The 16561-nt window shown below is 39.2% G+C and overlaps 1 protein-coding gene across 2 annotated transcripts in view; it reads right to left on the bottom strand.

Annotated features, from left to right (window-relative positions):
* dscamb (Down syndrome cell adhesion molecule b) overlaps positions 1-16561 on the bottom strand; it is a 146090-nt gene that overhangs the window by 20334 nt on the left and 109195 nt on the right. For both annotated transcript variants that reach the window (XM_059330772.1, XM_059330773.1), the window contains exons 12-21: positions 9032-9228; positions 7792-7888; positions 7384-7512; positions 7123-7290; positions 5344-5414; positions 4223-4466; positions 3284-3430; positions 1250-1405; positions 767-900; positions 405-558 (exon numbers count right to left, since the gene is read on the bottom strand). In XM_059330772.1, coding sequence (XP_059186755.1) covers positions 405-558; positions 767-900; positions 1250-1405; positions 3284-3430; positions 4223-4466; positions 5344-5414; positions 7123-7290; positions 7384-7512; positions 7792-7888; positions 9032-9228 — 1497 coding nt within the window. The remainder of the gene's footprint in view (positions 1-404; positions 559-766; positions 901-1249; positions 1406-3283; positions 3431-4222; positions 4467-5343; positions 5415-7122; positions 7291-7383; positions 7513-7791; positions 7889-9031; positions 9229-16561) is intronic.

Here is a 16561-nt window from a genome sequence, read left to right as displayed (position 1 = left end):
ATGAACATCCCAGTTAATGCTCCAGTTAATGCTAACATGAATTAGCAGCGGCTTCTCTCAGTCAGGTTGAGGTGTAGAGAGGCTGTAGTCAGTATCGTCAGATCTCTCTCGCTCCTCCACAGTGCAAATATGGTCTGCTCCACGTATCGGAAACAAGATGGCGATGCAAGATGGCGACGAGTGTAACGCTGAACTCGATGCTTCGAACGGGCCACAAACCAATGGGTGACATCACGTTGACTACGTCAATTATTTATATACACTCTCTGCCTGATATCTGATTCTTCATGTTCACATTTAATTATGTACTTTTATGGAAACCAGTATTCTAATGACAATAGATATTCATACAGATAGGTATATCCCTGTAAATCTACTGTAAATGTTATTATAACTTATTGTACCTTTGGCCAGAGGCTCTACAGTGATCTTCTCACTGTTGTTGCCGTGACCAGCTGCCGTCACTGCCACCACCCAGATGCTGTACTGTCTGTTTCGAGCCAGATTGGGGATCCTGTAGAAATAGGCATCTGGAGACGCCTCAAACTCGCTCATCACCTGTAAAGCGGAGAGAGAGGAGAGATTAATGTATCATTGGGAAATCCAGAGGAATTCCATTTGTCAACAAAAAAGGAAATATGTGAATTAAAGCTTCATGTAGCAGCATGCCACATTTGTATGTCTTTTTTATTTATTGAAAAAGTTACTGCCAAAAAGGGTGGGAAAATTTGATCGCTTTAATCTTTTGGTATACAAATGCTATTACCATCGGATGCAGGTTCGAGCAGAAGACGATGTATTTCCTGATGATGCCGTTAAGTTTGAGCGGAGGCAGCCAGGACACAAACACCACAGAGCTGCTGGAGGCTGCAGCCTTAACCCCTGCTGGAGGACCAGGAACTGGAGAAGAAGAGAACAGTTCAGGGCTTAGAGGAGCCAAGATAAACATGCTGAATGTGCATGCATGTGTAGTTTTAGACCACATCGCTCTTGGACATGTTTGTATTTGTAAAAGTGCAGTGCCTATCTAAAATGTGGCTTTTCTGAAGTATTTGCACAGGAAGACTTTGAAGAGTCATCATAAGCACATCAACAGTGTAATTGCTCTTACAACCAGAGGGGGGAGACAAAAGCTCTGCACTGCAGGTTTAAACTATGGAAATGATTATGATAACACTGGTAATATTTGTACTAGGGTGAATAGAAATTTGAGCCAGTTGCTGCTGTTACACCTGGTAATGTATCTTACCGTCCTCTTTAGTGCGGACGTAGATCTGTTCACTGCGGACACCGTCTCCAGCGTTGGTGAAGGCTAAGACCTGGATGCTGTAGTTGGTGTACTTCTCCAAACCGTCCAGCTCCAGCGACGGCTGATTGGTCGTCACGTTCCTGATTTCCCCCAGTTCTAACACACGAGAGGAGACACATTGAATTGATAAACCCGGGTGGCGTGGTGCAGCTTAGTGTGATTGTTATGAATAATAATAACAGCAATAGTTAATTCAGCATTCACTTAAACAAGTATTCTGTGGTTAAATTTTACTTCCATCTCCTGGGACAACCAATGATTTTAAATGAATGTATAGTATACATAACATATGGGAAGCACTTCTCTGCATAATGAAGTATGAAAAAAAACAGATATTAAGGGAATTCACTTTTCATTACTGCTTTGATTCCTCTCTCCTCTCCTCTACTCCCTCATGTCCTGTCACTCAGAGCTGAGGCAATGGGCCTCACTGAGTTATTGCATTGTGAATTATTGATGGAGAGCAGCCAGACTGCAGGGCTGGAGCGCTGCTATACAGCAGGGTGTACATTCAAGGAAAAAAAACAGGAACCACAAATATTCCCTTTGTGCAATGCAGACTTTGTGTTTCCACTGCTGCATCTGAAAGCAAACATCTCATACTGTCATACGGCACACATTTTTTAAATTGTTGAAATATCAGATGTTGTTCATCAATTATGTAACTTTTATAGTTTAAAGAAATGTCTGATGGCACAGAACATCAGCCCCTCTCCAAATACAATTTGTAATGCTACATAATATCCGACTATATGATCATTTTATTTTCTCAGTCACCACATACACTGTTTTTGGTGGTGTGGCACTATTTTTTTTGATCCATGGCAAATGTTTTTCTGACTATTCAGATTTAGAGTGTAGGGGTATACTTGTTGTCATTGTTACTATTATTATCATTATCAGTGTTTTGTTTTGCTCTCTTTTGCCTCAGGTTTTTAAGAAAATCTTTGATTTATATTGTGATGTAATGTTGACTTGTCTAGTTGCAACCTTGGTAGTGGCTAATGGGGATCCAAATAAATACATGAATAAGCATGTCATTTCAAATGTAGATCAAAAATGTACATGCCAGTGGAAATCAGTTGGCAAAGTTATCCTTAAACTTTGAAAAATGACAGAATCAGACGCATGGTTGACTGTCCCATACTGAGATCAACTATTTATCAGGAAATAAATAAATGTAAAGATTTTTCAAAATAATTTGATGGAGAAAAAAAAAAGGACACTCAAGGCAGCTTTAATTGCCAAAGTAACAGCACTTTAGACTCACTGCAGCACATTACAGTATGACAACACCACAGCTTCCCCTAGTGGATGAACCGTGACTAGCAACAGCTACAAAAACCGAGCCTTAATGAAGCGAAAGTGATAAAATACAGTGGGGCAAGAAGTATTCAGATCCTCTACTGAAGTAAAAGTACTAATACCACACTGTGAAATTACTCCACTACAAGTTAAAGTACTACATTTAAAGCAAAAGTACAAAATTATCAACATCGAAATGTACTTTAAGTATCAAAAATAATATACTCATTATGCAGAATGGAACCACTCAGATTGTTTTATGTATTCCAAATATATTATTAGATTATTTGTACTGATGCTTTTATGTAAGCAGTGTTTTGATATTGTAAAGATAGGGCTTATTTTAACTACTGTTACAAGGTTTCATTTAAAAGATATGTCTTTAAAATCACATAATTGATCACGTTTTTCATGTTAAATCTCAACCTGAAAATTAACTAAAGCTGTCAGCTAAGTGCAGTGGAGTAAAAAGCACAATATTTGCCTCAGTAAACATTGGCGTTGAGGTATGAAGTTACATAAAATGGAAATACTCAAGGAAAGTACAAGAACCTCAAAATTGAACTTAAGTACAGTACTTGAGTAAATGTACTTAGTTACATTCTACCACTGGATACAAAGTACGAACTTTAATCACATATCAGTGTTTGGGTGTGTTGCTGTTCATACCTCCGTCAGGCAGGTTGGCCCAGTAGATGACTCTGTATCCCTGCAGGTTTCCATTGAGGGCCTCTCTGGGTAGAGGCATCCAGGAGAGTGAGATGACCTCTGGGGACTTCGCAACAGCCAGGACGTTTTCAGGAGGCCGAGACGGCACTGCCAGAGACACGAGGAGGGGAAAGTAAAGGCTTAATGGAGGTTTTATAGATCGGCGATACCAGTGACTGTCAGTGCAAGTACAATCATGTGGGCAACTCACTGAGTACCACAAATAAAAAAATAACTGCTGATGCCAAATAATTACATCTGGAAAATCTGTTAAGAAACATAAATCACTTTTGTACTACATCATATAATGAAACAACACTTTTATTTTACTTTAATGTGAGATCCTAATGTTATACAGTACTAACTAGAGGAGACATTTGTGAGAAAGTGGTGTTTAATTCTAACATGGTTGAATGTTTTAGTGGTTTTAAGAGTTCAAAAATAATTAAGACAACTATATCCTCAAACCTCTTACAAAACTAAAGAAGATATATTGATGTTGCCAAATATAAAATAAGGATAACATGCGTTAAAAACAATTGGTATTCTTTTGGAAATTATTACAGCATTTACAACCCCAACCCTTAAGGTTTATTATTGTATTTTGAATAAAGGTTTCTTTTTTGCTGTTGTTGAAAGTACTCCTTGTATTGTAAAGCCTGCATGTTCTCCATTATGGTTTTAAAGATCAACTGTCTGTTTGTATGTGCAATTTAAAAAATGTCCAGTAGAGGGGAGTCTTTTCACAAGAATATGTTGCAAGCAGCAAGTACGCCAAAGAATGAAAATGTATGCCTATATTAACCTAATACAACAACCCACTGGACTAATTACAAGATCCTCAGCAGGGACATATGGACTTGGACACACGGATGTTGACAGTATATAAGCCCTCCTCACCATCCTCCAGGGTTTTGGTGACGACTTGCTGTGAGGACGGCCCAGTGCCGGCTCTGTTAGCAGCCTGCACCACCACGCTGTACTGAGTGAACTTCTTAAGGTTGTCCAGCACGATGCTCTCTGTAGTGTCTCCTGTGGTGTCCACGCTGATGATGGTGAACTGGTGGCTCCCACCAGGGCTGTACTCCCTGTAGCCCACCTGGTAGCCGCGGATCACCCCATTCTGCAGGTGCTTCTGGGGAGGCTGCGAGGTGAGGATCAGCAGAGAAAATTATAAGAAGACGATCACTGATAAGATGTAGCGACTTTTACACAAACTGTTGAAACACTCGCTGTCAAATCTAAAGCAAAATGTTCAATATTTTTGCATTGCAATGCAGCTTGACTTGATCTATTACATATGACATATTCTTACTCATATACCATTTCATATACACGGTCGCCCATACATTTTGAATAATTTTGTTTTCAGGCACAATCCTCTGTGAATTGTGGCTTCATTTTCATTGTGATATGTTTGGAAGAGATTGTTTAATAATGCTTTCTGAAGATATACATTTCATCCGTCAAGAATTAATCACATCATCGCAATCATTTCATGGAAAGAGGTAAAAAAATATTTTAGTCGAACTATGAGCCACAGCGTATTTGTGAAAGACCATGACCAAATAATTATCTTCAAACTACCACAGGTTATAAAGGAAACTATAACTTATAGTTGTGCACATGCACATGCTGTAAGTCACTGTAGATCCTTGCAATGCTAAGCTGTTGGCTTGTCTTTTGCCATATACAGAATTTTCAGCTATTTTAATCATGAATTAAAAATTTTAATATAATATTTTTTAATTTATATTGTTTAAAATAAATCTAAAATATTTAAAATGTATTTAAATTTATGTTATTTAAAATAAATGTACAATTTAAAAAATATATATTTATTTAATTTTTATTCAGATGCTGACTATACTTCACAAAGTGGTTGCTGGCCTTATTGGGTTCCAAAAAAAAAAACTTTAGCAGTCCAATGTCTCAGTTTTACAACTATTTACACATTCCTATATTATGAAACTGACAAAAAAAATACATTAAAGAAAATACATTTTTTGTTTGCACTTTACCTTCCAGGAAACTTTGATGCTCTGTGGAGAGGTGGGCTCCAGGAGGACATCCTGTGGTGGGCCGTCAGGAGCTGCAAATAAAGCACATATTGCATTACTGCATGCTTGTGTTATAATGGTAGAAGCGATCCGCCACAAGTCACTTTTCCTCCCGTTCAGTGTCACTAGATGGTGCTGTTGAGTTAAGAATGTGTTTTCCGTCATGCTCTCCTTGCAGTTTCCGCCTCAACTTAATTATAATTTTTTTTAAACTTGTAACATCATCAACTTTAACCTTTAAAATAATGTCGGCGATGATACATGTTTTATTTAATTTGAGGTTTATGACTTTATTTTAGCAATGAATCCAGTAAAATGGGGCATTTTAATGTGCTGGTATGCCTGTGGGGGGATCATTATAGGCAATAGAAGATAAGTGAATACTGACTGAGGCGATTAAAAGCAACAGTGAACTGATCTGTTTCCCCAGATATAAAAGATGATGGCCTTCATTTCAAACAACCATAAAACAATTATGTGCAAGACAACTCAACAGGTTTCAGGGCCAGAAGGAGGAAATGGACACTAAAGTATATTTCCAAACCAGCATTCAGACTGAGAGTCTATAAGGATTAGAATAAATCATGGTGACAGTGTGAAGTTGATAAAAGCCAAATTAACACTTTTAAAGAGTGTGATTTGGAGAAATTAGGAGTTTTGTTTTACGTTCTATGTTCTGTATTTTGACTACATACTCCTTTATAAGGTTGTCACAATGCCAGGATTTTAAATGTAGATACCATACGAGCATAAAAAAACACACTTGATGCCTCTTTTTTCATACCATGACAAAAGCCATTACTATTTTTTCACTGTTGCTCCTTGCAATGCTAAGATGCTGGCTTGTCTTTTGCCATCTACAGAATTTTCAGCTATTTTAATCATGAATTAAAAATATTACATTTTTAATTTATATTGTTTAAAATAAATCTAAAATATTTCAAATGTATTTAAATTTATAACAATACAAAAAAAAGGAACTGAGCACATGCCACATGAGTTTGTTTCTTCCCATTGTTTCATCAGTGCAGCCTTGGGATGAAAATCTGATTGTGCATCTATTTCTTTGTTTTTAAAGCTTCGGCACTGGATGGTATCCAATTTCTAATTCTAATTAGTATTTCTAATAAAAAAATATTTTTGTGCAGCAAATTTTACGATAAACTTTATACTCAAAACAATTTTAAAATGCCACATGACAGTGGTTCTACAGACCAGCGGTGGAAAAAGTATTCAGATCCTTTACTTAAGTAAAAGTACTAATACCTCACTGTGAAATTGCTCCACTACAAGTAAAAGTCCTGCATTCAAAACTTACTTAAGTAAAAGTACAAAAGCATCAGCATCAAAATGTACTTAAAGTAGCAAACGTAAAAGTACTCATTATGCAGAATGGCCCCACTCAGATTGTTATATATACTATTAGATTATTTTTATTGATTAATTTATGTAAGCAGTGTTTTAATTTTGTAAAGATAGACCTCATTTTAACTACTTAATATACTGCTGAGTTTAAAATGTATAATAACTTTTAATTGATCATGTTTTCGACCTGAAAAGTAACTAAAGCTGTTAACGTAGCGAAGTAAAAAGTAAAATATTTGCCTCAAAATGTAGTGGAGTAGAAGTATAAAGTTATATAAAATGGTAAAAAAGTAAAGTACCTCAAAATTTTACTTAAGTACAGTACTTGAGTAAATGTAGTTAGTGACTTTCCACTACTGCCACAGACTCATTTACCTGCTTCATCAGTCGTGATGGTGAGCTCGTTGCTAGGGTTGCTGTTGCCGATGATGTTCTTGGCGACCATGCGGATGTTGTAAGTGGAGGAAGGGTGGAGGTCGATGATTGTGGCCTGGTTGAGCTGCGGTGACACATCTTTGGTTACCTGGGCTGATAGCCATGACGCTAGAAGAACCAGACGGGGGAGAACAGACTGTTAGGAATGGATAGTGACATTTCACACAGACATAACAGGTTATTTCTTCAACTTGTGTCTACCTGATTTGTTCTTGCACTCAATATCGTATCCTGTGATGGGGCTGTTGCCGTCAAAGCCCATGGTCCAGCGGAGAGCTATGGTCCGATCCTTAACTTCCCGGATCTCCACCTCTGGAGGGTCGGGTGGTTCTGAGGAAAAGTTTGCACAAAACAGAGTTACAGCCGCAGTCCCGAAATAGAACTGGAGGCAGGCGGACCAGACAGATATATCGGTTTGTCTCTGTCTGTGATTTCCCCAGTGAGAGATTACGGATAGCTCTGCAAAGAGCACGAGTCACACTGTGCAGCAATTAAATTAATAAATGAATGATTTAAGTAATAAATGATGGAACACTTTACTACTGCTGGAGGGAATTAAACCTCCAAACAGAGCCAGTGAAAGAAACCACGAGCTGAACTGAGTCTTACCTTGCACTGTCAGCTGTATGATGCCTCGGTCCTCACCGAAGGAGTTGATGGCATGACAGGAGAAGAAACCTGAGTCCTCACGAACAGTTGGCATAATCTACAGAGACACACACCGTATGCAGGGCATTAGTGGCTGCAGACAGACAGTTAGCAATCTAAAATTATGTTTCATGCTGTGTGATTTTAAAAAAAAAAAGGAGGACAGCCATGTTCCCAACTTCAATATTCTTGTATTTTACTAGAGAGAATAAACCCTCTTCATCTTGACCCATGTTGGACACTTCACGACTAAATTATCTTGAATCGCTCACCACTTTACAACACATTATTACACATGTACGTGTGTGTTTTAATAACCATTAAATTGAAATGAAAGGAAGCTGTTTAATATTTTATACTCTCCTTAAAGATTTTAACATGGTGTGAATGTTTTTGCCTTCCCTATTCTTCCCCTCTGCTTTAAATCTAGATAGACACAGATGTAGAATGTAACACAGTACATTTACTCAAGTACTGTATTTAAGTACAATTTTGAGGTACTTACACTACACTTGAGTGTTTGCATTTAATGCTACCTACTATTTTTTTAAACAATTATTGTACCTTTTACTCCACTACATTAATTACACGGTCGCCCATAAAGTTGGATTCATTTTGTTTTCCTCTGTTGATTATGGTTTCATTTTTATTGTGATGTTTGGAAGAGATTGATATATAAAGTTCTGAGTAGATATACACTTTATCTTTTAAGAATAAATCACATTGTCAAATTAATTTCATGGAAAGAGATAAAACATATTCTATTCCAACTTTATGGGCGACAGTGTATTTTGCAGATACAGATTATTAATACAAAATATAAATCAACTAATCAATTAGGATATAATCTATTAACCTGCCCAATAGTATATGCAGCCATTAAAATTAGCCCCACCTTGACCAATGATGTACACATTATGCACAATAATTATAACCCAGAGATATATTACATATGAATTTGTCTTATATAGAGAACATAAATAAATAAAATTAGCCTTAATGCGCACTTTTACATTTGGTACTTATTTAAACCTTCTGCACATTTTCTTCTTAATGCTGGACTTTTACTTGCAACTGAGTATTTTGCACACACTGCAGTGTAGTATTGGTACTTTAAAGTAAAGTATTAAATATTAGTATGAAAACTTCTTCTGCCACTGTAAAGGTAATAGATAAAAAAGACAAAAATTGTTTTGCTCACCACCAGCGTGGAGACGACCTCGTCGGCAACCTCTTTGACGGTGACCACGTATCGGCTGGTCTCCGGGTTGATGATGCGTTCTTCTTTCTCCCAGCGCACCATGATGGGCTTCTCCCCATGAGCAATGCAGCTCATCCTCTTCTCCTCGCCCTGCGTAGCCAGAGTGGTGTTGGGGTAGGAGGTGATCATGGCTGGGACTGGATGGAGGGGACAGAGGTTCAGAGGAGGAGAGTAGGAAGAGTGAGAATAGAAAGAGCAGGGGAAAAGAGAAGAAAGGAAGAAATCAATATAAGTTATAACATTTCTTTGGCATTTTATGCACATTTACTGCTGAATATGTTACACAACATCACCTCTTAAATCCCACCTGTTTGGTAGGGGATGACATAAAAAATATTGTACTACTGGCCTTTAAGATGAAGGTTAACCATATATCTACAGGTGCATCTCAATACATTAGAATATCATGGAAAAGTCAATTTCCAGTAGTTCAAGTCAAATAGCCCCAACCAAGTATTGAGTGCATATGGATCAACATACTTTTCAGAGGCCAACATTCCCATATTAAACATACTTTTTAAAATTGGTCTTTTGTAATATTTTTTTGAGACATTGAATTTTAGGTCTTCATTAAATGTAAGTCATAACCATTATAATTAGAAGAAATTAAATAAATTAAGACATTAAATGTTTCATTCTGTGTGTAATGGATCTATATAATGCATTATTTCCACTTTTTGAATTGAATTACTAGCATAAATAAACTTTCTATGATATTCTAATTTGGGATGCACCTGTTCTTCCCTTTCCACCAAGGAGGATCTTGGAAATAATTGCTTTCATGCAACCACTGTGTTAATCTTCTTATCTCAAACTAAAAGAAATCAAATTCTATTTTAAAAAAACACAGCAAATATACATTATCTGACTATGTTTCCTGCCTTATACTGGTAAAAAAAACATTCTTTCTCTTTTTCTCTGACAATTATGACAACCATTTAAACACTCCAGGGACCATCATGAACTCATGTTTGAGTCTACCTGTCTCCCACAATACTTAGAGATTGAAACTGAGCCCTTCAGGTAAGCCTGCGCCTGCTTTGATAATGACAGCGAACGTGAACGTGCTGCTTTCTGAGGTTGAGGCGGAGGAAACGGGGAAGAAAGTGGTGACTCCTGACTGAACTCCCATCGGTCTGAGCGTGGAGCCGGTCTGGCTCTACGCCGTAACCGCACACCAGGCTCATTAGCAACACATCTCGTCTGTGTGTGTGTGTGTGTGTGTGTGTGTGTGTGTCTTCAGCAAAACGAGTATCTGTTGTGAACGTCTCTCACCCAGACTACTCACAGTCTGTACTCACACTGTTCTCATACTCACACTTTCTTTCATTCTGTCTTTTTCTCTCTCCTGGCATGAAGCCGTTTCCCGATTATAACACTCACACAGACTTTCAGGTGCTATTCACATTATAATGATATCCAAAGTGTGAAGCTCCTGAGTTGGAATACTCCTTATTAACTTCTGCAGTTTGAGCCGACTTAATAAATATGCAAATCTTTATTGTGGACATTATAGATTATAGTATCTTAATTATTATTACATTATGTTATAATGAAGCTAAACAAGTCAAATTAATTGATTGATCCAAGTTGTGTAATGGCTTATATACTTAAAACAATCAAGCATATATATAATTAAATCATATACAAATTTGAATGTGTTTGGACTAAAAACCAGGAATTGGCTGTTAATTTTAAGGGCTTACATTCTGTTTTAAGCTCTCCAATGTTTTTTGCTCTCCAAATCTGCATCCAATAATATCACAAACTAGAAAATTTCCTCTGGGCAAATTCTGAAAGGGCCACAGGGGCTACTGCCGGTGTGTGTACACTATGATGAGATTCTTCAGAAATTTCAAACTATGCCCTTTAACCTCAAAATGTGTGTGTGTGTGTGTGTGTGTGTGTGTGTGTGTGTGTGTAATTAAAATCACATAAAGTTACCTGTGTGTGTGTGTGTGTGTGTGTGTTTGAAGCATGTGTATGCATGTGTGAGGAGTGTGCGTGCTTATGCGCATGTATGTGTGTGTATCTGTAACTGTAATCACATCAAAGATCAAAGGCAATCAGATCAAAGCAATCAACAGAATTAACTGACAACACCTGTTAATGAAAGAGTGACAGCAGCCAGAGGTGGACTGGAATTTCTGGCCTCGAACAGAAAGCATTTTTGGCAAAACCATAATACCTATCATTGATCCGACTTCACTTTGAGCGTCCCGAGTTCTTCCTGAACGTCTACATATGTTGTTGTTTTTTTCAGAAAAATGAAAAAATAGCTTTGTTAGAGCGATCTAAAAAAACTGTTGCATCTCCCTTTTTTTAGAAATCTCCCTGCGTTTTTAATATGGGAGCCAATGAGTCTGTTGGTGCATGTTGGTGGTGCATCTGTGCGTCCTACGCCCAAACTATAACTCTGACAGTTTGACTTGAACTACTGGAAATGGACTATTCTAATTTATTGAGATGCACCTGTAAAGGTTTAATGCTTTCACTTTTAAACATGAGTGGCTCTTTTTACATTTTACATTACAAATAGCCATTTGATTCATTCATAAAATACTGTTTAGAACAGCTTTGTGTTGAGTGATAAACCAATTAATCTTTACCTAAATGGTAAATGGTAAATGGACCTGCACTTATATAGCGCTTTTCTAGTCGCTTTGCGACCACTCAAAGCGCTTTACACTACAGACTGTGCTCATTCACCCTTTCACACACACATTCATACTGGTGGCAGAGGCTACCCTAAACGGTGCCACCTGCCACCATTGGGAATTCATTCACACACCGATGAACACAGCATCGGGAGCAATTTGGGGTTCAGTATCTTGCTCAAGGATACTTCGGCATGTAGGCTGCAACAGTGAGGGATCGAACCACCAACCCTTTCGAGAGTCAAGTCAAGTCAAGTATAGTTTATTTGTCCCAACTTGGGCAATTTGTTTGCAGCCTAGGTGTATAAAATACATAAAAAACAATACATTCCAACACACATACATACAACAGATCACAGCCTCATTATATATATATCTAAAGATAAAACAAACAAAACAATAGTGCAACAGAAGGCAATTCCAGGTGAAGTGTCAACCACATAAGTCCCCAACCTCAACATCAACAACATCATCCTCATCGTCAATATCAAACTCATCATCATCATCATCACTATCACTATCAACATCACCATCATCGTTCAACCAGGTTCAGTTCCCTAATGGAAGTGGGGATGAATGAATATCTGTACCTGTTCTTTTTCACCCTAGGGGCACATAAGCACACACCAGATGGTAACCAGACATACTCAGAGCTAAGAGGATGGGTACCGTCTGAACAGATACTCCTAGCTTTCCTCAGTACTTGCCTTTAAAATAAACAATTCAAATCAACAAACTGAGTCCCCACAATCTTGCTAGCAACCTTCACAATGCCCTGTAGGGCATTTTTATGTCTAATTCCAAGGTTACCATACCAGCAAATGATAGAAAATGAAATAACAGATTCGATAAAAGATCTGTAGAACAGAGTCATTAAGGTCTTATCAACTTGAAATGCAGCTAGTTTTCTTAAACCAAAAAGGCGCTGCTGGCCTTTCTTACATAGCGCTCCTGTGTTGAAATCAAATTTTAGTTTATTGTCAAAAATGGTGCCAAGATACTTATAAGTGGTCACCACATCCACTACTTGGCCATTTTTGACACTGCTCTGGAGGGCTGCTGGAGCATGCTGTCTAAAATCAATACACATATCCTTAGTTTTGGTAACATTAGGTTGGAGAAAAGCATCTTTGCACCAACAAATAAAATAATTTACAATAGGGCCATGGCTGTCCTCTTTATCCTCGAGAAGGCTAACAATTACCGAATCATCCGCAAATTTAATAATGTGTCTATTTACATGGTGGCTACGACAATCATCTGTATACAAGATGTACAAGAGAGGGGAGAGGACGCAGCCCTGAGGCGAGCCGGTGGATGTGGTCAGCTCCTCTGACAGAGTTGTGTTTACCCTCACTTTCTGAGTTCTGTTTGTGAGAAAATCAAGCACCCATCCTACAAGGCCTAAATCTAAATTCAAACTGTCAATTAATTTCTCAACCAACATATGTGGCTGGATGGTATTGAAAGCCGAGGAGAAATCAACAAATAGCAGCCTAGCATGAGTCTTACTGTTTTCAAGGTGTTTCAATACATAATTCAATAAAGTGAGTGAAGCATCTTGAACACCCCACTTGGGCATGTCACATACTGATAAAAATCTCTCAGTGTTTTGGACAAAGTACAATGGTTCATGTCGCCCATAATAAAGTTAGGAGCTTCAGGAGAAATCATTTGAAGCCTCTGCATCACTTGATGAATAAGTTCACATGCGTTTCCTTCATTCGCCTTCGGATGAATGTAAACCAGCGTGACGAAAACTTGAGGAAATTCCCTGGGCAAGTAACGAGGGCGCAGAGAGATCGAAAGCAGTTCCAGGTCAGCTGTGCAGAGCCGCTCCCCTAATGTTGACAGATTTTGCGTCACAGTAGCGCTCATTAAGGAAAAGGCATAATCCCCCACCGGCAGATTTGCCAGTGGCCACAGCGTCCCTATCCAGTCGGATCGGTTCCCCGAATCCATCAATTGTCAATTCTTTGTCCAAATCTTTATGTGACAACCACGTCTCGGACAGTGCCAGAATACAGGCGTCTCTGAATTCATGCCTGTAGCGGGCCTGCGCCTGCAGCTCCTCAGTTTTATTCCGTAAGGACCGGACGTTTGAGAGAACGATGGAGGGTAAAGGTATATGCGACAGAGACATACCTCTCATTTTAAGACGAATCGCCGCTCTTCTCCCTCGCTTCATTGTCTTTGATCCCTGGTGTTTTCCGCTGGTGGATGAGAAAGCCGGTCCTCGTAATCCATATGAGCGGATCCCGTCAAAAGTGGGAGAATTAAAGTCCGCCGGGGGAACACCAACTGTGTTCCACCTAAGGAGGACCTCTCTGGTGTACTGGATCCGATCATATCCAGCCTGGATCCGAGCAGGGGGACTGGAAGTGATTAAAGAGCAGTCGGGCCTCCAGGCCAGGTAGAACGCCAGCCAAACAATTTGTAGCGAGAAGAAATCCATGGGTAAATCAGCGCTACTGCATACTTTAATAGCGAAACTGTGGGACACTAAACCTTAAAATTGGCCAATGTTGATTTAAAAAATAGATAAAACAGACTAAATACACACCTACACCTGCTGCCGGTCGCTGAATGAGCAAGCGCCCTTCACAAGCAGAGAGGCCAAAGTTTATGTTTATGAGAAGGTTTCCAGCTCTTATAAATGTGTGCTACTGTGAATACCTTGTCATTGAAAAGGACAGTGGTGGCAGCTACTTGTGTAGTAGAGATTGGAGGCCTTCTCTTCCAGGAAGAAATGCAATATGTGTGTGTTGGAGTCAGTGTGTGAATGTCTGTACACTCCTGAATAATGTGTCTGTGTGCACGTGTTTGAGTGTTATGCTGTGCGTGCATATGTATGAATGTGTGTGCATGAGAGCGGCTGTGTCTGGGGGAGCTAAGTGGGCGAGCACAGAGAGCAGAAAAGACTTGTGCTCATGACACATCTCAGCCACACTACACGATGGAGGAGAGAGAGAGAGCATGTACCCCTGCAGCGCTAACTATGATCCCTCTCCCTCTCCCTCGCTCTCTCACTCCATCTCCCTCCTCAGGCTCCCACCAGGACAGCGATGATTTAATGATGAGAGAGACCACTTTGATTATTCATACGCAGGAGACAAGTCCGCTGGCCGTGCTGTTGTCTCACACAGACACAGACACGCATTCGAACATACTATACAGACATGCACGAATAACGGCGGATGCACGCACACACCCGTGCACATTCTGAAACACACAAACAAAGACAGAGATACTGGCCTTGCACATTCGTACAGTATGCAAGTGTAGAAACACTGACAAGATAAATAAAAAACAGAGAAAAAAAACAGGGATGTACATGCAAACAAATGCAAACCAAAACAGATGCAATGGCACACACAAACAACTGAAAACACTATTTAAAGACACACACATGCTTCCACACACACAGTATTCCCCTGGGTCAAAACAGTATTTGTAGATAACTTTGTAATCATTTGTTTTGGCTTCACGCAGGCGCCAGTCTGGTACAGTTTGCTCGTATGAGGAGTGCCAGGAAGGTTAGACAATCACAAGTCAATTAAAGCACTTGAATTTATAATGAATCATTTATTATACTGTACTTGTGTGAATGGCAAATGGCCCTGATGTGTTAAACCTCACCCATTTAGTAGCACAAGCTGGCTGAAAATGCTACAGATAATTTCTTGCTCTGTCGTTAATTTATTATTTCAGTGGTACATATTAATCTGTGCACATATTTGTAAAGAACCTGATTGATTCTATTTTTAAAGTCAAGACTAAGGCAGTAGTTACACTTGTCAATTCAATGTGACTTCTCTCATCATGCAAAGACGCATTAACTGATCCGAAATCAGATCAAGCTCGCATTGAGATCCAATAAGCCAGAACCCAAGCAGAGGTGGCCCGGCTTGTTTTAATTCAGAGTTATGTCAACAGCATGTGGGCACAATCCGGACTATTTGTCAAGCCTAGATCTAGCATCATCAAGTTTGATGCATCCTACCACAAAAGTCTCATTAAAAGACAGGTGTAACCATGGTCTAAGAGCATGAAACTAGTGACTCCCAGCAGTGGTTTGAGCTAAATGCTAACGACAGCTTGCTAACAACCACACAGTGACAATGCTCATATGTTTAGCAGGTGTATGTTCCCCGTGCCGCTTGCATGACTTGAAATGTCTTTATGCTAATACCAATATATCTGTGATAAGCAAAATCTTGCAAAAACATCGGCCTCGTTGCTGCATCAGTCGGTCTCTAATTTATATATGTGTGTGCTGCAAATTAAAATCAAGAGAGCTAACAAGCGCATGAACACACAAAAACAAATCCCACACCCCAACACAAACAAATAAACACAGACTCCTTCAACATGTTTCTGACTTTTTTCTCACAGTACATTTCCTTCTTTGATGCAGCCAACAAAAATCAGAAGGGGATGCTACTTGTGTGTGTGCTTGTGTGCACATACAAAGCATGTACGCTTGTGTGTGTGTGTGTGTGCACTCTCAACCCCCGCCCACCCCCGACATGATGAAATGTGTCAGACTTGGGACTGCCAACGTTTAAACCTCATCTCTTATTCACTTGCAGCCCCTCCCTCTCCCTCGCTCCCCACACCATCATCCCCTTTCCCACTGCCCCCGCGCAGGAAATCGCTGATTTATTTTGCATAGCAACTATGAATTTTAAGTGAGTCCTATTAAAAGAGTCTTCTCAGCCCCTTCTCTAAATGTTATTGCTCCTTAACAGGGGCTATTTTCTCCATTTAATCTGAGGCCTTGGCAGAGCAAGTTAACATCGACAAAGCTCGT

This window comes from Centropristis striata, chromosome 4, assembly GCF_030273125.1.
Source record: "Centropristis striata isolate RG_2023a ecotype Rhode Island chromosome 4, C.striata_1.0, whole genome shotgun sequence".
Classification (NCBI taxonomy): Eukaryota; Metazoa; Chordata; class Actinopteri; order Perciformes; family Serranidae; genus Centropristis; species Centropristis striata.
This window is presented reverse-complemented; position numbering and strand designations above follow the sequence as displayed.